This window comes from Platichthys flesus, chromosome 6 (genome assembly GCF_949316205.1).
Source record: "Platichthys flesus chromosome 6, fPlaFle2.1, whole genome shotgun sequence".
NCBI classification, from domain to species: domain Eukaryota; kingdom Metazoa; phylum Chordata; class Actinopteri; order Pleuronectiformes; family Pleuronectidae; genus Platichthys; species Platichthys flesus.
In genome coordinates, this window is record NC_084950.1 from 17,154,777 (window position 1) to 17,175,409 (window position 20,633).

Genomic DNA, 20,633 nt, shown 5'->3' on the forward strand with positions numbered 1-20,633 from the left:
TTCGTGGCAACAATGCAAAACTCAAACTGCAAGTGATTAATTCGGTTCCAGTTAAGTAGTGTCAGATAGTAAACATTTTAGCTAAGAAAATAAACTTAACGTATAAAGCACTTCCTGTGTTCATGCTGAAAAAATCCGTATAAACTATTTATTTTGGATTAGTTCCCACCCAGAATATTTTTGCCAAGACATGTTGGTTTTATGGTGGCTAACTCAAGTTATTATGTATAATGAAAACTATTACCACCAATTTTAGTTATTCATAATGTTATTGAGTCCATGTTTCCCAGTGATTCTAATTAAATATCGTTATTTCTTCTATATTTATTAATACATTAGTAATTTACTTTTTTATTTGCAAAATGTGTTTACAGATGAATATCTTTATTTTCAGATTTTCCAGCAGAACCTTAACTTTTAAACAAACACTATAGAATTGCCCAAGACAAAAAGCCATTATAACTTTGTCTGGTTTGAACAATTTTAATGTGTTTCAAATGAGGGGAAAGGTGGGGAAATTCCCCCCCCCCCCCCAAAAAAAAAAAAACGTTACTTTCTGTTTACACTCCCCAACACTCACATAATGATGGGAACTTTATAATATAAGAGAAAAAAACCCACACTGGAATCAGGGATTTGTGGGCACGAAAAAATCCAGAGACACCTGATTCAGGTACAGTATCTTTCTGCTGAGACAGTAGAGTATTTGTATCAGTTCTACTCCTCCTTTTGTCTGTCACTAGTCCTACAGGACAAATAAAGTGCTGCAGGAATCTGCTGCTGCATAAGCTGAAGGGCTGCAAAATCTTGCTGCTGAGATCTGCACGCCTGCTGCTATAAATAAAAAATATGATCAAAGCCTCCTTCTGAACTTTATATATATATAATGTGCTTATTAAACACCGTGAAATTTAACAGTGTTATTTAGCAAAAAAAAGATGATGCATCAGAGAAAAGTGCTGTATCCGAGTGTCATTCAGTGTAACCTTGTGTGTGCTGACCCAAAGTTTGACTGCAGAGCTTCATCAGTAACAGTGATCTGCCCCCTAGTGGAAGACTTTGGGAATAGAAAACAGGTGTGATTTACAAGATCAGTCATGAATAATATGGTGGTGACACTTTTATAGTTAAAATCTTGCACATATGAGTCGTGGTGATGAGAACACAACATCAGACAAACACCAGCTCTGAGTTTTCAGTTTTATTTAAGGTTCATTTTTCCAGACCTGCAGAGGACAGTTGACCCCCTTAAGCGCCTCGATTTCTTTTTTTTTTTAAACCTCGCAACATCATGTTAAAACCCATTGTATGACTCTGTGGTTGGTTTCTCCTGGATGAGTTTGTTCATTTTGTGAATACTGTTAAATACAGAACAGCAGGAGGGGGGTGGGGTGGGGAGGGGGGTGGTAAGAGAGAGAAAGAGAGACAGAGCGAATACGGATGAGAGAATTAAGACTTCAAAAAAGAAAAAAGAAAAACGGCGGTGGTCCGAGAGGCCGGTCGCGAATCCTAATGGGTGACAGCTCCTTAAAATAACCATTACTTCAGTACTCATAATTGTCACGCTGCATCTTTCTTTATGACACACGCTCACATACAGTTGCTAAAGTCAAATACAATATTGCATAATTTTCAGCAATCGTTAGAGTCCTCCCTTTACTCACTCCTTTCTCTCATCAGTTCATTTTAAGGCCTCGTTTAAGCCCTTGTGGGTCGAACAAGGGTACCTGCTAACCCTTTCACTATCATCGTGGGTCATTTTCCTCATCCGCCTTATCATTGTCCTGTCTACTTGGTGGCTGTCCATGTGAGGGCTAGCTACTGCAGGTACCACACAGTGGCACTGTGAGTAAGAGTCTAGCCCTATTGCTCAGGATGTGTGCCACGATCTCCCAAAGCCCTGGCTCCCTGCGGTTAGGCAGTGCTCTATCCTCTGATACAGAGGTTCAGCAAAAATGTCCCTCCAGCAGGACGGGGCTACTGAGAGCCCTCCACTGAAGGGAATGTGGGCTAAGTGGCCTCTGAGGCAGACCATTTTTGTCCCTACCTAACAGGGAGACCATGCATAGCCTGTGCCCTCAACTCCCATGTGTCATCTGCATTCACCCTCTTCTCACCAAATCTCAGCTTCTTTTTTTGGGACATTTCATTGGAAAGAAAAAAAACACTCAAAAAAAGCCAAGGGCCAACCCCTTTTTTCTCTCTCTCTCTCTCGCCTCGTTTTATCTGCTTCTCAGCTGGAAGGGTTAACCGTTTCAGTCTCCTGTAAAAGTGGGGAGGATGAGGGTCTTTGGGGCAAAGCTTCAAAGAGCAGATTCACAGCTTGTTTCATTCCTCAAAACCTAATTGCAACTTTCAAAAAACACAAATGTTGTTCATGCTTACTGTTACGTATTTTTTTTGTTTTTTTAAAAGACCTCACCTCAGCTGATTTGTTTCTTTGCCAGTTTGTAGAGTTTGTGAACTCTTGTGTCACCACTGGTCGCTTTGATGCTCTACTTTTTTCTTATGCTCTCCGTAAAACGGCAAGCAACACAATGATTACCCATGTTAACGCCCAGAACAAGTTCTACGGATTGGAGATGGTAGCAGACAAAGGGTCTTGATAACGTGTGTGCCACAAACAGAAACAAAAACAAATAGGCATTCGGAGTAGACATTTAAGGAGGGGGGAAGAGAAAAAAAAAAAGCATGTTTGTTACTTTGTTAATAATTTGTCATACTCTGCAGATTGGTGTGTATTGCATTGGGGGGAGGGGCAGTACAGGGTAAAGGATGAGTGGGTATTAAGTGGTAGTGAGGGAATGGATGGGGTGTCTGCTGTAGTCTGTTTTCAGTGGCGGTCCACGGCGGAACTCTGTAGCAGCTCTGTGGCGGGCTGTCCTGGGGGTCTGAAGGCGGTCTGGAAGCCTGGGGGTGGGGAGTGGTACTGGCTGGCGGGGTTGGCTGTGGGTGTGGGCATGTAGGGAGCCCAGCCGCCGGCGGCTCTGTGGTGGAGTGGGAGGTGGGCGTCGAGGAGGCCGCTGTGGTGGGGCTGGGGCGTGGTCACAACTGAACTGGATGGGCCGTCCATCTCTGTGAGTGCCTGCAGGGATTTGAGCCAGTGTGGTGGGTTGTCGTCCTGGAGACAGTCTAAACTGTTGCCTACCGAGGCCGGGATGCCTGTGGGGGGGGGGGGGAGTAAATACAAAGAGTGTAAGGCTAATACAATTCCTTGAGCAACAACAAAAAATCATTTGAAAGTATTGTGATAACTGTTTTATCCTTATTCTCAGCAAAAATGATAAAACAGTTTTGTAAATGTAATGACTAAACCAAATAATGAAATATAAAAATTGGGATTATTAAATCATATAATGACCTGCATTGTAGTTTCTACCTGTGATGATAGCAGGATCCATCCAACTAGCTGTACCATCCCAGCTCAGGCTGTGCGAGATGCCTACTGGCCCTGTCGGCCCACCAATGTGATTAACACTGTTGGAGGATGAGGAGGATGAAGACGAAGAGGAGTTTGGGAGACCCCCGAAATTGATATTGATATTGGGCAGGAGAGCTCTGAGGCCGTCCTGCCACTCTTTTACATTTAAGCCGTCTATAGAGCCGCTGTTTTCTGCAGGAGAGGAAAAAACATGTGTCAGTTTCTCAGGTGTCGGAAGCACAGACTAGTGGTTGATTGCAGAACTGCGACTGTTTCCTCTGTAAGGTCAATAAAGGTTAATCAAAACAATTGTAAACAGTATCTTAACGCTGTGTGGAAGTAGACATACACTGTGAAATTCAATGACATCATCATGTAATGCATCTGCTCAGGATTTTAACATGCAAAGTGACACAGGTGTCCTGTACCTGAAATGGGGATCCCTCCCAGTCCTGTGTTGTGCTGAGGGGGCAGATTCAGGTCCAGGAAATTACTGTGTGAGGCAGCACTGGCTGAGTGGTTCAAGTGTGTGAGGTTATTTCGTGTGGGGATGCCCATCCAGGGGTGTCTGGCAGCTGGCTGCTGTTGACTGGCCTGGCTGTTCTGACTGCCGGGGAAGCTGAACGAGCTGTAGATGGCTCTGTGGTGGAGCTGGGGAAGGCGTGTCAGGCCACTGGAGAAGTGATGGGAGGCGGCGCTTGCGTTGAGGGGTGGTAGGCCGGGACCGTGATTGCTCCCGTGGGGGAGGAGCCCCGGGGACAAGGGACTCTGATCCTGTACCGACAGCTCCTTCTCTATCAGGTCGGCCAAAGCCTTGCGGGTGACGTCGAAGGGATCAAAGCCCAAGTCGTCATCCTGCTGTTTGCTGGACGAGCCGAAGCCAAAGGCCGCCTGCCAGTCTGTGGAAGAGGACACTGGTATTGTGTCTGCGAGGAGAGAAGACAGATACAAGTTGAAGTGAGAAAATCGTACATGACTGACTGCCATTGTGTGGTGCATTTAGAGCTACATCTGTGACTGCTCAAAACATTTTAGAAGACACCAATTGTGTTTGACAGGTCAGAGTATTCTGATCTTAACATCTGTGCATTTGAGGATCATACTGCACTGCAACAGCTGTTGAAACAGAATTAGTCAAGATTTGTGGCTTTACCTTCAAAGTGTTTTCCACACAAAACGAAGTTTTACCACAGGCTACTATTCCCTATAAAAAAATTTGGCTAAAATACTTTGCATTTCTACACAGTTTGGGCCTCTGGTGCTTAGGTTCAGTATCTCTTGCTCTTATGCTGACTTTGTAATCATAATTAACTATTCAAAGGAGGCCAGAGTTATGACTGTAATCAAAGGGTTCAAGAACAGTAACAATTTCATCTTCAGCACATTATTTTCAGCCTTGTGCACTAAATTGGCAGTTTGTCTGGTAACAGGCTAAATCCCTCAAACTGTCTCTGCAATGCTTTTCAAAAGACCTTTTGAAATCTTATTCAAGACTAATATATTTAAGAGCACTACCAGGAAGCCAGAGACATCATTCAGTGTTGACTATTAAATCATAGGTCATTTCCTATAAAAAAAAATATGTATTGAGTAAATGGTGACTATGTCTCTGACTACAGATTGACTGATCTGTAAAGAGGGGGCAGCCCTCTAAGGCAGTCTGCTCGTTTTATTATCAAGAACAATTTACAAAGCCTGCAACAGCAGACAATTCAAAAGTAATAAGACACCACCAATAGAGTCAATACTGTATTATGAAAACAAATAGTCAGAATAAAGGAGATGAATCCATCATTTCAAAACTGTTGCTGTGACTTTGTGTCACGGTTTTAAAAGCACAACCATTTTCGTTTAATCTCAATTGTACCTGATGTGAAGAGGCTCTGTGGTTCAGGGGTCATGGGCCAGTCAGAGCTGCCGCGGGGGGAGCTGGGAAAGGGGGGTAGCCCGGCAGGGAGTGGGTTAGGGTGTCTGAAGTTGCTGTTGTCTGAGAAGAGCGACTGGGACTCGGCTGCCGCACCCTCGAAGGGTGAACGGGCTGTGAGGTCTGACACACTGATGGGCACCACCAGGCTGGGCTTGGTTAAACCCGGGGGAGGAGAGGGGGAGTCACTGGTGGGCATCTAGAAAAAAAAAAGGGAACAAAAATGCTTGTGAGGTCGTCTGTCTCAGACCAGAGTTACCGTCATTTAGATGTAACTGAAATAATAATAGTTTAAGTAGTTTTACCGGTTGTAAAGTCTCTCCATTCACCATACCCATTGATTCTGAAGGTTTGTCACTGGGACTAAGGACAGAAAATACATTTATTTAGATACAATATTTCACATCTCTAGCGTTTTATCTAAAGTTTTGATATCCAAAAGAAGTATCTCTATACAGTTTGACATATCCTCTGTCATGCTTTTCATTCAGAGCTTTAGAAATACAGAGGCCTTTTTTCTTGGTCTGCTCTGATTGGCTGAATGTCTTCTGAGCGACGTAAAGCCAGCCCACACAGAGATAATGAAGAGTAGCCTAGAATAGCTTGGTAAAACTCCCCAAGCAATATTAGCGCTTAAATTACTAAAACGGACAATCAAATCTAGAGTCAAATTAGTTTTGTGGTATTTCAGAAAAAAAAATCTCCTGGCAAACTGCAGGATGGAAAACGATATATGCTTCCTGACATGCAGTGATTGTGCAGTATTTCCCTATATTTTTACTCTCATAGCTTGTTGGCTCCGAAACATTACATATCATTTAGCTGACACCTCCCCATATCAAGACATGGTTCATAACAAAACTGAGACATGAAAATAGTATGTTCTACAATGTGGACCCTGTGAAGATGATAAATCATTTCTTGGAGTATACAGCAGTACTGATGAGGAGTGGTCAGTGTTACCTGTTACTGTCGCAGTTTGAGGAGAAGGGGGACAGGCTCGTACGCTGACCAGGACCCAGGTCTGTATCTAGCCCGTCTGAAGTAATAACGTCTTGGTCTAGATAGTCTAGGAGTGGAGGGGATTTGCGGTCCTCTGAAAGCCCATTGGCCAGTTTGTTATGCCCTGACAGCGTTGGCCACCCATCTTTCCCATTGCTATTGTTGGATCTGTTGCAAAGCAGGAGAAATCAAAACAAAGTTAGCCCAATACTACAAGCTACTGTGGAGGTAATAGGACAAGGACTAAAGAAGAAATGACAAAACGACCTCTGTGTGGAGTTGGATTTACTCTTCGACTTCTCTGTACCACATGCTGGAGGTTGTAGAAAGCTAGGGTTAATTTTATAGAGGTCTTGGAGGAGTTTTTGCTCGTACTCTTGATGCTTCCCCGCCTAAAAACAAACGACACAACATGAGGACTGCTTTTTCAACTATTAACGACTCATACAGAACAGAGCGAAGATGTATTCGTAAGACTTTTACCTGCATCTCCTCTTTAGTAAAGCTAGCCGCTTCATCCCCAAGCTCATGTAGATACATACAATCGGGTTTGGGACACTGCATACTTTTAAGGAAGTAACTGCAGTACTTTGTTGTGCCTAAAGAAGCCTGGAATACAAAAACAGATACAAGCAGAGTTAAAATAGTACAAGAAAACATGTGAAAAATAATGTGAAAAATTAAGGACTTTTCTGCCATATTTTTTGTGTAATCCTGCATATACACTGCATATCTTTCAAACTGTTAAAAAACAGCCAATTAAGAACCATACACAAGCTGGACAGTCAAAATATAAGTTCAACTGATGAGGATTCTCACCTTTAGTGTTCTGCCATCAACAACCACATTGTTCACACACTGTATTGCTCTTAAAGCGTCTTCAGAGCGGATGTAAGTGACATAAGCGCTAGCACTTGGCCCCTGAAAAAACAGAAAAGTAAACAGTGGCTACTTAATAATCCAATAATATAAAAACGTTTTATTTTAAATTATAAAAATGTATATACAAAAAGTGCAGAAAAAAAGATACCTAAAACAATGCCACAAAAATATTAAGCAACTCAAGGTAACATTTCAGGAAAGGAGTAAACAACACAGGTCTTCTGTATTCAAATAAATAATATTGATTAACCTTTGATAAAGTTTATAAACCTATCTACTGCGTGTTCATCAAGTCAGTAGGATTTGACCACTCACCTGTGAACCGGCATAAGATGTGCTATTGTTGATGACCACTTTATGGATTTTCCCAAACCTCCCAAAATACTCTGGTCGTTTTAGGACCTGTAGGCACAATGTGAAGAAATAACAATTAGCAGAGAGCTTTGATGGACAGCGACTTCTCAAATACACAATGTTGAACACAAGCTTTAGCCTTTGAGGCTTTGGTGGGGGCTGCACTGAGACCTTTATATGTCCATGAAAATCTTTCCTATCAAGATCTTTTCAATCTTCACATTGTGGATGATAGTCAAGCTCAAGATGAAGCTACCTTCACAGCCACTACCTTATTCATATCAGAGTTATCATTAACAACACACAAGCAGCACAGGTCTCACTAGCTGGTGAGCGATTACTCTTTACTCACCTCCGGGTCGGCGAGCCGCTGTGAGAGCCCAACCACAAACACCAGATTTCTCTGGACCACTCTGACACTTGCCAGATGTTTGCGGTTTTCTGTCACCTTCTGCTTCTTCTCGTTCTGTTTCTGCTTCTTTTCATTCTTTATCCTTTGGATCTCCTCCTGTGACAGAGGCTTGTACACAGCCGGGTCCTCTGGGTACGGCTACACAGAGAAAACACAAAGAAGTTATCAGTGTGGTTGTTTAACAGGCTTTAATTGCCAAACGGTTAATGGTATAGAATTCACTTGATGATGAAATGATATCCAAAAACTATTTTAAAAAGGGGGTTGAGTAGTTAATTTCCACCCTGTGTTCACAAAGCACATCCCCTCTGCTGACACTACAGACAGCTCAGTGTCCAGTTGGGATGAATTTCTCTGATTCCGTGGTCGTTGCAAAGTTTCCTAACCTTTCTGCAGGCAGGGCACAGGCCGTTCTCATCTGTGCGGATGCGATGCCAACAGAAGCGGCAGATCTGGTAGCCACAGGTGCAGGGGAAGAAGTTGACATCATCAATTTCCAGCGGCTCCATGCACAGAGGGCACTCCATGGGGTCATCCTTCATTTCAGGGCTGTGGGACATCCTATGGCACGGCTAGTGTGAGTGTTGACGTTGTTCACAGAGCACAGGGCTACGGAAACAGAGAAAGGATGGTTTATTCTGAGAGTTCCCTCTAATAATGTCAGCCGTTTGAATTCTTTCTACTATTAACCCTCCACCAAAAAGGGTATGTTTTCATGTGCTTTGTGCTTTTTGTTAGTTAGCAGTATTACACAAAAACTACAAGCCCAGTTTCCATGAAACTTAGTGGAAGGAAGAGGTAAGTGTCAAGGAAGAAACAGTTCCCTTTTGGTGTGGACCAAGGGGTGGATTTCACTGACTTTGACATTGTGTGTTTTTGACATTTTAACCAATATAACAAGTTATAATTCATGGATGTTGATGAAAGAAATCAGGCATATTTAGGAGTATTTATGACTGTGTACAATTAATAACAGCTTGTTTGGATTTAAGGAGACTGTGGGGCCTTGACGGATATATTTGCTTTTCTGAGTGCTATCGTACTTGAACCTGTTAACAAGTAAGCAGGATGGTGCTGCTTTAACAGCAGAGGGAAAAAAAAAAATCAGACTAAGCAAACACTGCCATATTACTATATAAATATCATCCATGCAGAGTTTTACCCAGTCAGCTGCAGATGAAACATAACACTCAGTTGACAGGTTATTAGTTACACCTTGCTAAACCTACTGCAGTCTTATGAAATATATTTTTACTTTAATGACAAATATAGTGTTCAGTCTATGATTAAACTTTTTAAAGAGGTGTGAATCCAACTTTTGGTGGCTGTAGTTTGTGGTTGAGCTGAAGTGCGTTGCATTACTTATATTCTATCTCCTCATTTACACCATCAAGGGCAGATTCAATATTTGAAAAGACTATTGTTATATTTTGGAGATTTAATTATCTGCAGGTAGGGCAACATTACGTTTACAATTACCCAATTAGTAATTTAGGTAATGAAATAACAAAATAGTGGAAGTTAAAGGCAGCTTTTTCCTATGTCTTACTGTGTTCGAACACAAGTAATTAAAAAAAAACACACAAAAAAGGATTTGGTTTAGGAAGTCATTTGGCGAAGAAAAGGAGAAAATTGTCATGCTGAGAAGCTGAAACCTGAAGTTATTTGGGATCAGAATCATTTCTGATAGCTTTCTCTCAATGTATGGATTAGTCGACTAATACTTTCAGCTCTATCTGCAACTGTTTTAATGATCAAGACATTATGAATACTCAGACAGAAGTGTTAATCTGAATATACTCAAACCCCTGCTATTAAAGTGGAAAATGAATGTCCATCCAAACACACAGGCTAATAGCAGCACTACCGATAGCTGCTGCGGATGTTGTGGTATCTTTGGTTGTATCTGGTTGAGAGTGCCTAACTCGAAACAGTCATCCTGGGCTTTACAGGGGGAATTTAAAAAGGAATCGGTGTTTGTTTACGATTGAAGTGGTTAAATGCTATCCTTTCAGTGTGTACGTGTGACAACACCGCTGCCGTCACTGTGGTATAACCCCAGTGGATGATGACAGGGAAATGCCAACATTTCCCTTTTACTGTAGCTGGCAGCTGGTGAATACTCATGTAAACCGGGAGTCACAGCTTCACCTGCGGACACCAGCTGGAAGCTAAAGTCGTGTGTTCAGCCTATATACCCAGATAGAGAGGCTGGTAACTGTAACAGCTCTGTCTCCTGGATCCCACATAATGACAGATGTTATTTGACTAACGATAGGCTAAGCTAACATTGGGCGCAAATTAGGCGAAAGAAGCCGGTCGGGCTAGCATCGGATATCCAGGGGTGATTGGATGTGTAACCAGCCAAAACAAAACACACAGATGTGAATGTCATCTGGTTACTGGTGTTGAACATATGAATAAACCCATGACACCACTTTACTCTTTATCCTACATACTAACTGACAGCTTGAATCCTGCTAACAGCTAGCGTGCTACATTATCATGAAGACGTACGGCGCGGCCTACACAGGCTAGCGCTGGACTGGAGGAGGGCTACTGATACAGTAAACAACTGACACTGCTCCCACGACATTAACACAACACGGACGGTGCCCTCACAGGCTCTGGGAGGCTCTCGCGTCAGTGTGTGAAGTCGTGGGAGACCCAGGTCTCCTGTGATTGATGAGGGGGAATGGGTGCTGGCTAGTCCGGCTAGCAACCTGGCTAGCGTTAGCGTCACTTACCCTGTCCGTATTTAGCTTAGATTCCACTCCGAGGGAGTCACACCAGATTGGGCGGAGACTGCGGCCCAGTGTTTGTGAAATGTCCAAATTTCTACGGACGGTCACTTAAGACAACCGTAGACGAGTTGGTCGGCTGTGATTAAAAGGCTGTAAAGATGTTTCTGCCCCTTTTCTTCTCTTGGTATTGTAGAGACAATTTACGCTCAAACCACCATCTTAGCTAGCATTAATGTTGGGAGGAGGGAATGGGGCAAGTATGCTGTGCCACTGAGTCTGCGCAGGAGGAGAGGGGCATTGTGGGAGACGGAGTTTTCCGGGAAAAGTTCTCTGCCAACACGGAACGGGACTCATGAGATGACGGCAAATGGGCAAAGTGCATTAAAAGTGCAGTTCTTCACAATTAAAGGTTTTTGTTTGAATACTGACATTTTATTACGACGTTTCCAGAGCATTTAAATATCATATGTAATATAAGTCAGTTTAATACCAGTTTTGTGGTCATGCAGATATAAGTATGAACAGTGTTGTGCAAGTTTACACCTCTCATGAACTAGTTCAAATTTCAGTTCATACAAGTAAACATGAATAGTTCACGTTCATAGTTCACCATTTAAATTCTGAACTAGTTCATAGTTCAGTTCAAGTCATAGTTTTAAGGTGGAAAGTGAGAATGAAAGACCTAACTTGTTAAAGAAAACCTTATCCATCACTACCCCTTGCCTTTACTGTCGGAATCTTTATCAGACAGTGTGTAAAAATCCCTCCCTGCTTTCTCTTGCCATCTGTATATGAGACCGAGAGCTGTTGTGTTGCAGGTATGGCCTGCCCCTTTAAGGAAAGTTTGTAGTGTGTGACGTAGTGCATCTGGGTATTGTGGGTAAAGACGCTAGAAGTGTGTGTATAACGAGAAGTGACGGACCAACTGGAGGTGATGCCAGTGTTGCTCCTGCTGTATATCCGAGAAATAGAGTGGCCGCATTCCAAGTAAAGAAACATCTCCTCCTCCTTATTCACGGAGCGGTCCGGACGGCTGGTTACCGGTCAGACAGCGAGCCAAGATAACCATTGACAGGGGCGGCTCCTGGTAAAGGCGACATAGGAGACTGATTTCTCATGAAGTGAAACATGCAATTTAAAACATTGATTAAGTCACACCATCATCCTCTAACCCCGGGGACGCACCGGAGGTAGAATCGGTGTAAATAAATTATATATTTAAATATAAAAAAATTAAATTAAAAATTAAAAATTAAAAATTAAATTAAATTAAATTATTAAATTAATTAAAAATATAAAAACTGCACGCGCACATCCTGTGCAGAAGCCCAATGCGCACATGCTGCGCAGAAGCCTACTGCGCACATCTGCGCAGAAGCCCATTGCACACATCCTGAGCAGAAGCATATTGCACAGAAATTGTGCGCAATATGCGCACAATTGAATTTTTTCCCTGTTTTTATATTTAATTAAGCTAAATTTACATAGTGTAAGATATTTTGCAATTATTAAGTGAAATTCTACCAATTTTAAGAGTTCGATATAATTCTGACTTAAAAGTGTGAAGGAGTGGGAATCCACCCAGGTCCTTCTGTTGGAGAACGGATGCTATACCAACTAGGCCACACCGCCTGATGAATGCTGTGAAGAACTAAACACATCAAGAAGATGGCCAAATTATCATGTATGTGTGTCCGTTATGCTGCTTTTGATAAAATATTTAGTACTTTACTACATATATTTGACAGCCTTACTTAAAAGTTACTTTTAGATTTTTACCTTTTAGATACTGGATATAGAATAACCCAGTACATTTTCCAACCTTATCTTTGAACGCCTTACAAGAATCACAGTCTGCTGTGATGTCCTGAGGCTGCCCCCTGCTGGCTGCTGGGTTCCTCTGCTGCTCTAGCTTGGTTTGCGCAGCTTGTGATTAACTAAAGTTGTCCATAAAAAAAAATCTTTAATATCCTTCAAGGGCAATTTGATGTACAACCAGCAATCAGTGCACGACAAAAATAAACAAATATAAAAAATGTAAATAAAACACAATATAAAAACCCTATAGACTAATTAGCAGGGTAAAATTAGCTTTTAATAAATGAATTGATAAGTCGACCAACAGAAAATTACCCGTCAACTATTTAGATATTCTAGAAACATTTCATTCTACTTTTAACTTCCTGTTGTGACTCTCATAATTAGTTATTATTATTAGAGTTAGTTGGTTTAGGTTAAGCTACATCGCGGACATTTTACGGGCACTGAGCAACGACATGGTGAAAGCATTCGATTTAGACAGCATCTCTCCTGAGGAGAAAGTATTGAAATGTCCAAAGCGTTAGTGAACAGGTAGGGGTGTCGGATTTACGAACAAGAAGTGTGATGTGTTCACTGGACTTTAATAAAGTTACACATAAAGAGAGAAGTTTCCTGTCGTATGCACGCGAGGACGCTACAATATGAACGTGTTCACTGTTCAAACTCATTAATTGTCATTGAGTTGCGTTCAGTTCATCGTTCTCATGAAAGTGAACGTGTTCAATGAACGCGTTTTTTGCATTCGTTCATGCACAACACTGAGTATGAATCATGTGCCATGGAAATATTAACCAAGTGCATTAAGTTATGATAATTCATATCAAATTGCCGTCATTATTGTCTGTATTTTCTGTTTAGGAATTGTTTTGTATTTTATCTGGATCCTGACTCTGAATAATGAAAGACATATCATAACATACTATTGTCCCAACGATTGCTGCTAATGTTCTTTGTATGTATGTATGTATGTATGTATGTATGTATGTATGTATGTATGTATGTATGTATGTATGCATGTTTGTATGTATGTATCTATCCATCTATCCATCCATCCATCCATCCATCCATCCATCCATCCATCCATCCATCTATCTATCATTACACTCTGAGCCTATATATATGCAGTACAAAATGAATGGAAGGATGGAAGTATTATTAAATTAATAAAAACAGACATTCTTATCTAAGTTCTATATAAACATAACATCCAAGGTTTGGAACAATGCTTCTTTTCAGTCAGTTTACTCAAGAAGCGCATTTTATAAGTAAAATTAGCACTAATAGGCTAGACAAAAACGCTTACTTCCTCCATCACTGCTGTTCAATATGTAGTTTTCTGCAGTATAAGAAATCAAAACTCTAGAGAACCTTATACGGGTTATTCTTATAATTTATTCACAAGGATTTGTAATCATGAGCTCAAGTTAAGGGGTCATCAAAAGAATCAGTAATATCAAATAGAATTTGTGCTAAATGTTATCATACATTACATTTATTTACTCAGTGTTTCATTTTGGTTTCATATGAATCCAAGGCTGAAAATCTTAAAACACTGAAACATCTGTTAAACAATCTAAATTCTTCACATGTTTCTCTGTCAATGTCCCAAACTGAAAATATATTCAATCTATATTACATTACATGTCATTTAGCTGACGCTTTTGTCCAAAGCGACTTACATTTTTAGAACACTCAGCATTTATGAGGGGCCATTTTAGGGGTTCAGTATCTTGTCAAGAACACTTACGCATGCAGATGGGAAAGAGTGGGGTTCGAACCGGCAACCTTCTTGTTGCAGAACCCCCGCTCTATCCCCTAGGCCACGCTCTCCCCAAATCTATATGCACCTGTAGCTCGGTTTGGGCCAGTTCTGAGTCTGGACTTTGTTCAGATCCACTGAGTCAAAGGTGAGCGTTGGGTCGATGGGGTGCGCTGATGCCAGGGACAGCCGTGCAGCCAAGAGCCCCATCCGAACACAGCTGTCTGTGTCGTGCCGCCGGAGGATCCCTGCCATCAGAGCGCCGGCAAGACTGAAGAGAGAGCATAGATGAGTGTCTGCTGTTTGAACTGTTACTGGCAGAGAGAATACAGATCCTTGGAAATGAAAAGTGTCTGAAACTGTAGCTGCAGAAGAAAAAAGAAGGGAAGAGAAAGAAGGTGAAGAAAAGTTTTAGCACCTGTCTCCTGCTCCTGATACATTCACTGTTTCCTCTGCCGTCACGGTCAGCGCCGGGTAATGTACAGCACAAAGCTGCCTTCTCTGAAAGTGTAGCACAAACTATCCTCACTTTTACTGTTCTGGTGACCTTTATCATCATCGTCATCATCATCATCATCATCATCATCATCATCATCATCATCATCATCATCATCATCATCATCATCATCATCATCATCATCGACATACATTACACTGTATGTATGGTCAGTCAGTCCTTACCCTCCTCTGTTGTCTTGGCTGCAGGTTGACTGAGTCTGCGTCCTGCTCTCCACACACCAACACGCCATGAGCCCCCAGAGTCACCACCAGACAGTGAAGATGCTCCAGAAGGGGGCGTGAGAGATCCACAGCAACACCAAGCACCTCCTCCAGAGAACTTGGCAGCACTGCAACCCCACAAACCAAAACCACATCCGCAGCCTGTCACACTGTTCACATTTTTAACAAGTGACCTAACTCTAACAACGGTGGGTCCAAATGTCTACAGTTGAACCATTCAATACTATTTTTCTGCCTCTCGTTCCACTTCTGTTTACCTTCAGGTGTTTGGACACCCAGTGCTTTGTTCATGGTGCACAGCTCCGCCAGGTTTGGGGACGAATAGGACAGAGACTTCCAGGCGTCAGACAGGAAAGGCTTACAAGCCTTTTCTGAATCAGTTGGCTCGTACCAGACTGTGACACACATCAGTGGTATACATCAAATAAACCTTGTGTTGACAATCTTTCATCATCAGTCACCGTCTTACCAATGCTTACCATTGATGTTGTGCTTTTTGGCAACACCACAAACATAGTCAATAGTGGAGACAGGGATATTTCCATCAAGACACACAAGAGTGGCTGATGAAAGCTGCTTCTCAAACTGCGACACCTAGAAAATGTAGATAAAAGATAGAATAATAATAAAACAAGTGTAGTAATCAAATAAGTTATGTTTATTTCTATGGAACCTTTAATAACAGAGCTGCTTCACAGCTACACATAAAATACAAAAATAATTTTAGGGATTGGTTAAGAGAGTAAAACATTTAAATATAGATTGAAAACTAATGCAGCTAATTATTTTCATGAAAGTAGTTTTATTTATCTATAAATGTAAACAAAATAACACAAAGAATATTTATATCAAACACATTTAATATGAACCTGTGCAGGTAGGCTCAGATTCAGGATCTCTTTTTCTTCTTCACTTTCTTTAACATTGTGAGATGGGGCGTTGTTTAACCCTAACCCGACATATTTAGGTAATTTATATTTATGAGATCCAGATCTAGTGAATTTAATTGATATATTGCCCAATAAAACTTACACACTGCTCTGTGATTTGCTGGTGAATGTCCATGTCGCCCAAGCCGAGGCTCAGCTCTCCACTCTCAGTGATGACAGCACAGTAAGTAGCTGTGCTTTGTCCCCCCAGCCTGGCAACACCACTGGTGTTCTTTCAGAAACAAGAATTTAACATTTACATAATTCAGTAAGAATAATTTTAATCCTGCTTAGTGACAGTCACCTGTTGATGTGCACATACCATATGTTTACAGTAGTTTAACACGGCATCACCGTTTGAATCAGCTCCAACAGCTGAGATGAACAGAGGCCTGTGGCCTAATCGACTCAGAGAGTCTGGAAGACAAACACCACAGAAGTGAATGTGACAAAATCAGGTTTTAAAGTGTTGATGAAAACATGCAGGAAAATAAGATAAAGAACTCACCAGCGATGTTCCGTCCTACACCACCAAATGACTGACACACACTTCCTGGGTTGGTCTGTCCAAACTGAAAGAGGTAAGAAGTGCTCTTAGACTTTATTGTTACAAGACCTGTGGATAAATGTGTTGTAAATGAAACTTACGTGAATTGTTTTTGCTTTTCCTTTGGCAATGAAATCTACATTTATTCCTCCAATCACAACCTGTAAAATAAAAGCACTACAGTCTCTTTATTCTGCCAATAAATTACCTCCGGGGAAATACTCCAATATGTGTGTTTGTACTCACGATATCTGATTCTGATTGCGATGTGTGTTTTCCAGAATGATGAGTTTTACTTTTGAACTTTCTCTCATTCCTGAGTTCTGACAGTGCGCAGGCGATCTGACTTCCAACTCGAGCATTGTTATGAATGAGAGCGATGTCTTGAAACATCCCCGGTTAAGGAAGGTGTATTACAGCACATAGGTAATCAGCAGTAGACAATAAAGTTGACTGTAGTTTAACTCTGTCAGCCTGACAGGAATCACATTCATCAATCTACCTAAAATGTATTTTTTCTAAGAATTTGATATGATCATGTTTCCTGTGTTCTTTGGTTGATTTTTTCAGATTTTCTCAAGGATACTTGCCTGAAGGGACTTTCCTTTAGTCAGCTCATTGACCTTCTGAAGAATAAATGGGGTCACATCTCTTCCAGTGATTCGTTTATTGCTGAGGGAATCAAAAAGACAAACAAAAAGTGAGGATTTCCCTATCAAATTCGCCATTGATGTAGAAAATGACTGCTGAGACAGATTACAAGAGTTTAACAGGCTTTCTGTACCTGGCCTCTGTCACAGCAGCCTGGACGGCTTCCTCTATCTGCTGGCCAGCGGCTGCATGCTCCTCTGGGATGGGCACTGCCAACAGGACACCGCTTTGAAGACCCAGGGACAGAGTGCTCGCTGAAAGACAGAGAAAACTGACATCCAGACATGTAACAAAAAATGACACAAAACATGACAAACCAATTGTACAGTGGGTTCACCAACTGAAACATATTCTGTTTTTAATATGCCTGGACACAGAATCTCTTTAAACTCTAGGACAATCTTCAGGATATGAAATGTTCATATACCAATGAGTTTTGCAGCTTCAGCAGGGTTTTCAGCCTGGCACGAGGAAGTGAATCCACTTTGAGGAGAGAAGAATGCTGGGAAGTTCTTTGACTTCCCATAAGTGGCTACACAGACGCCATGTGTTTCCTGATTAAAGATACACAGCAGAAGGAATAACCTATTTTAGTTTCATTCACATATCTCAAATAATACAACACAAAATATTGCTGATACATATTTGGCTGTATAAAAAGTCTCCACTCAAATAGTATTTAAAAATTATCTCCATATTCTTACAAGGAATTCAAGGGTGCGACCAATGTCCAGAATAGACTTGACCCCAGCAGAGATCACAGCGATAGGAGTTCTGCTCAGCTCTGTCAGATCTGCGCTGATGTCCAGACCTAAAGGAACAATCATTTAGTCAGTGGAGGCTAATGGTAAGACTTTATGTAACTATTATGGCTCCTTAAATAAACAGCTTATTCTTCTTAACATGCCCCAAAAAAAAAAAAAAGTCAAAGTCACAATCCTGAGTCCTGGTGTTAATGCAAAGGAAGGTCTTCCTCAGAGTGAACTATCCCCTCACCAGGTGGGCTCGGCCCTCAGCAGCTGGATCTGTTCATGGTCTTAGTTATCAAATCGGATTGGTATATGAGGACGTCATTGTTTATTTTGAGAATGACCTCCGCGTAAAAGGAGGTGAAAACCATATAGTCTGTCTATCATCACTATTTTTCAATAGTGTGTGTCATCTTACTGTTTTCTCCATCTCTGTGAACTCCTCCGATACCACCTGTGACAAACACAGGGATGCCAGCCCGATGGGCAGCTATCATCGTGGCTGACACTGTCGTTCCCCCAGTGAGCCCCTGAGAAAACATACAAATACATTCAGGACTGACTGCACCACACCACAACGAAATATAAACTCACTTATTTCAAGCGGATGAAACCCTGCAACCAGGTCAGCCATCACGTATATCAGACTGACATGAATTCCCAGTGTCAACATTATTATGAAACCAGGGGTTTGGATCATGTAAATGGATTTAGGACATTTACATGAAAGGGAGAATTTGAGTGTTTCTACTGTAAGTTAAACAATCTGAAAACTTCTTCCGGCACTGTTCTTATCTGAGCTGAATAGCCTCACTTTGCTGGTGACGTATGGCAGATCACGACGGGACACCTTCACGGAGCTGCTGCAGTGCGCGAGGTGGTCCAGCTCCTCTGACGACAGGCCCACGTGCACTTTGCCCGCGATCACTCCAACCGTGGCTGGAGTGGCCCCTTCAGCTCGTACGATGGCCTCCACCTCCTTTGCTGTGCTGTGCGATTATATCAAGAGGGATCATTGTCAGGGATGAAAACACAGTAGCTGCTGGTATCAGAGTGTGTTGACGTCTGAAGGTCTTGCAGGTGTACCTCAGGTTGTGTGGATAGGGCATGCCGTGTGTGATAATAGTGCTCTCAAGGGCAACCACTGGTTTGTTTTCTGCCAGCGCCTGTGATACAGATGGATGAACTCTGAAGAGGCTGTCTGAGGGGAAAGATTCACAAATCATCATCCCCATCATCTTCGTTACACTTTGAGCTGTGTGTGGAATATACACTTTTTGAGATTTCAAAGATAAATGTACCATTTTTGCACCATGTGCTCTGATACGATGTGATTCCCCTTCTCAGGACGAGTGCAGGGACGCTCTTCAGCATTCTCCTCATTCTGCTCAGATTTTGAGGGAAACCCTGAAAACACTTCAGTGGGAAAAAAGCAGAGTCAGCTGATCAGTCAACTTGATTTGATCAACTGTCTTTCACTGTTACAGCCTGATGATGTCATTCTCCCCTCCAGTATTACTCCTATTTGCATAAATACCAAAACATGAGCAGTCAATTTCTATGCTTATGCGGTTCAGATGATTTTGATTGAGACATTTTCTCCTTCATTGTTTGATTAAAAATAAGATGAACACTGAGCAGATGATGATCATCAGTTTCTTTACAGCAGCCCAAAAATGCAAACACTAAGACTCTAAAGAGACAATAAAGTTGATTAGGTCAATTTCTTGCAGAATTTTATATATTGAAAAAAAGTGTGGCCATTCTGTGTACACACATAAAATCTGTTTAGGTCACTTGTTTGTTGAAATCAGAACAATAAACAATATTACCTCAATTTCTTGCAGGAACTATCAAACAGGCTCCGCAAGCTGTATCTGTGTGTGTGTGTTTGTGTGTTTTCTGGCACTGCAAGGCACAAGTCCAAACCAGCTATTGTGAGGATTTTCTTTGCTCCATTAAGTCGGGACAAATTCCCACCACCATCCCCCTCTTGGGGCCAGTCTCAAAAACTTACACCCAAAGTCCACAGCCAGTGTCTGTGTTATTATCACATTTTATTTCTATTTCACTGCATCTACACACAGAAGATTGTGAGATGTAATGTATTACACTGTCAATGTTGTGTTTGATGCATAAAGCAAATAAGGTTCATTGTACAGATCAAATTTGTTAACACTGCTCATTTAAAAGCTTTAATTTGTTAACAACACCTCATGAATGACACAGAGAAGATCACAGACATCGATTGACCCAAACCAACATTGCATTTAATCCATCAATCTGACCATCAAAGTGCTGGAAAGAAGCCATCAACATTAACTGAAAAGCTACCCCAAGTTTCCCCCAGCAGAGTTTAGTGCTTACCTTCTCCAATGCAACTCAAATACTGGAAACTTTGCCCAGAGGGGTTGAACTTTGACCTGAACACTGTTTACACAGCCCACAAGCATCAACGACAGATCACTGTGCTCTAAACTACAGTCTGGAATTGTCTCCTGTTGACAGTGACATCTGACATCAATGCAACAAGCAACACGGTAAAACACACGGTATATCACCAACAAAGCATGTTTGTTTAAAACAATTTTTACATAGATATAATAAAGTCTGGAAAGGAATTATAAATGTTCCTGTCTTTTTTTCTACCAACAAATTACAGCAAGATATCACAAAAACTACTGGAAGGACGACCAT

The 20,633-nt window shown here is 41.6% G+C and overlaps 2 protein-coding genes across 3 annotated transcripts; both read right to left on the reverse strand.

Annotated features, from left to right (window-relative positions):
• Positions 1-1,186: 1,186 nt before the first annotated feature.
• On the reverse strand, positions 1,187-10,983 carry cnot4a (CCR4-NOT transcription complex, subunit 4a). 2 transcript variants are annotated; one of them, XM_062390850.1, is made up of 13 exons: positions 10,743-10,983; positions 8,382-8,604; positions 7,936-8,133; positions 7,545-7,631; positions 7,167-7,268; positions 6,831-6,956; positions 6,615-6,739; positions 6,309-6,515; positions 5,651-5,708; positions 5,289-5,544; positions 3,850-4,347; positions 3,380-3,613; positions 1,187-3,162 (listed from the first exon to the last, which is right to left on the reverse strand). In XM_062390850.1, the coding sequence occupies exons 2-13, from the start codon at positions 8,553-8,555 to the stop codon at positions 2,834-2,836; spliced, it is 2,394 nt and encodes a 797-aa protein (XP_062246834.1). In that variant the 5' UTR covers positions 8,556-8,604; positions 10,743-10,983; the 3' UTR covers positions 1,187-2,833. The 2 variants fall into 2 exon arrangements, with proteins under 2 accessions (XP_062246834.1, XP_062246833.1); XM_062390849.1 differs by having other exon boundaries at positions 3,362-3,613.
• A 2,952-nt stretch (positions 10,984-13,935) lies between these two features.
• Positions 13,936-20,512, reverse strand: zgc:136858 (uncharacterized protein LOC678543 homolog). Its single transcript, XM_062390851.1, has 19 exons — positions 20,304-20,512; positions 19,238-19,352; positions 19,023-19,137; positions 18,751-18,925; positions 18,355-18,466; positions 17,892-17,998; positions 17,615-17,741; positions 17,321-17,441; positions 17,123-17,208; positions 16,783-16,919; positions 16,638-16,697; positions 16,498-16,561; positions 16,312-16,406; positions 16,093-16,221; positions 15,540-15,654; positions 15,318-15,455; positions 15,001-15,167; positions 14,738-14,820; positions 13,936-14,590 (listed from the first exon to the last, which is right to left on the reverse strand). The coding sequence occupies exons 2-19, from the start codon at positions 19,317-19,319 to the stop codon at positions 14,398-14,400; spliced, it is 2,106 nt and encodes a 701-aa protein (XP_062246835.1). The 5' UTR covers positions 19,320-19,352; positions 20,304-20,512; the 3' UTR covers positions 13,936-14,397.
• Positions 20,513-20,633: the final 121 nt, after the last annotated feature.

Coding starts and splice junctions, on each gene's coding strand:
- zgc:136858 (XM_062390851.1), bottom strand. CDS start 19,319: ATGAGGAGAATGCTGAAGAGCGTCCCTGCACTCGTCCTGAGAAGGGGA. Junction 17,742..17,891: donor GTCGCACCCTTGAATTCCTT/GTAAGAATATGG, acceptor ATCTTTAATCAG/GAAACACATGGCGTCTGTGT. Junction 17,209..17,320: donor GCTGCTGTGACAGAGGCCAG/GTACAGAAAGCC, acceptor TGATTCCCTCAG/CAATAAACGAATCACTGGAA.
- cnot4a (XM_062390849.1), bottom strand. CDS start 8,555: ATGTCCCACAGCCCTGAAATGAAGGATGACCCCATGGAGTGCCCTCTG. Junction 8,134..8,381: donor TGTGCCCTGCCTGCAGAAAG/GTTAGGAAACTT, acceptor TTCTCTGTGTAG/CCGTACCCAGAGGACCCGGC. Junction 6,740..6,830: donor TTACTAAAGAGGAGATGCAG/GTAAAAGTCTTA, acceptor GTTTGTTTTTAG/GCGGGGAAGCATCAAGAGTA.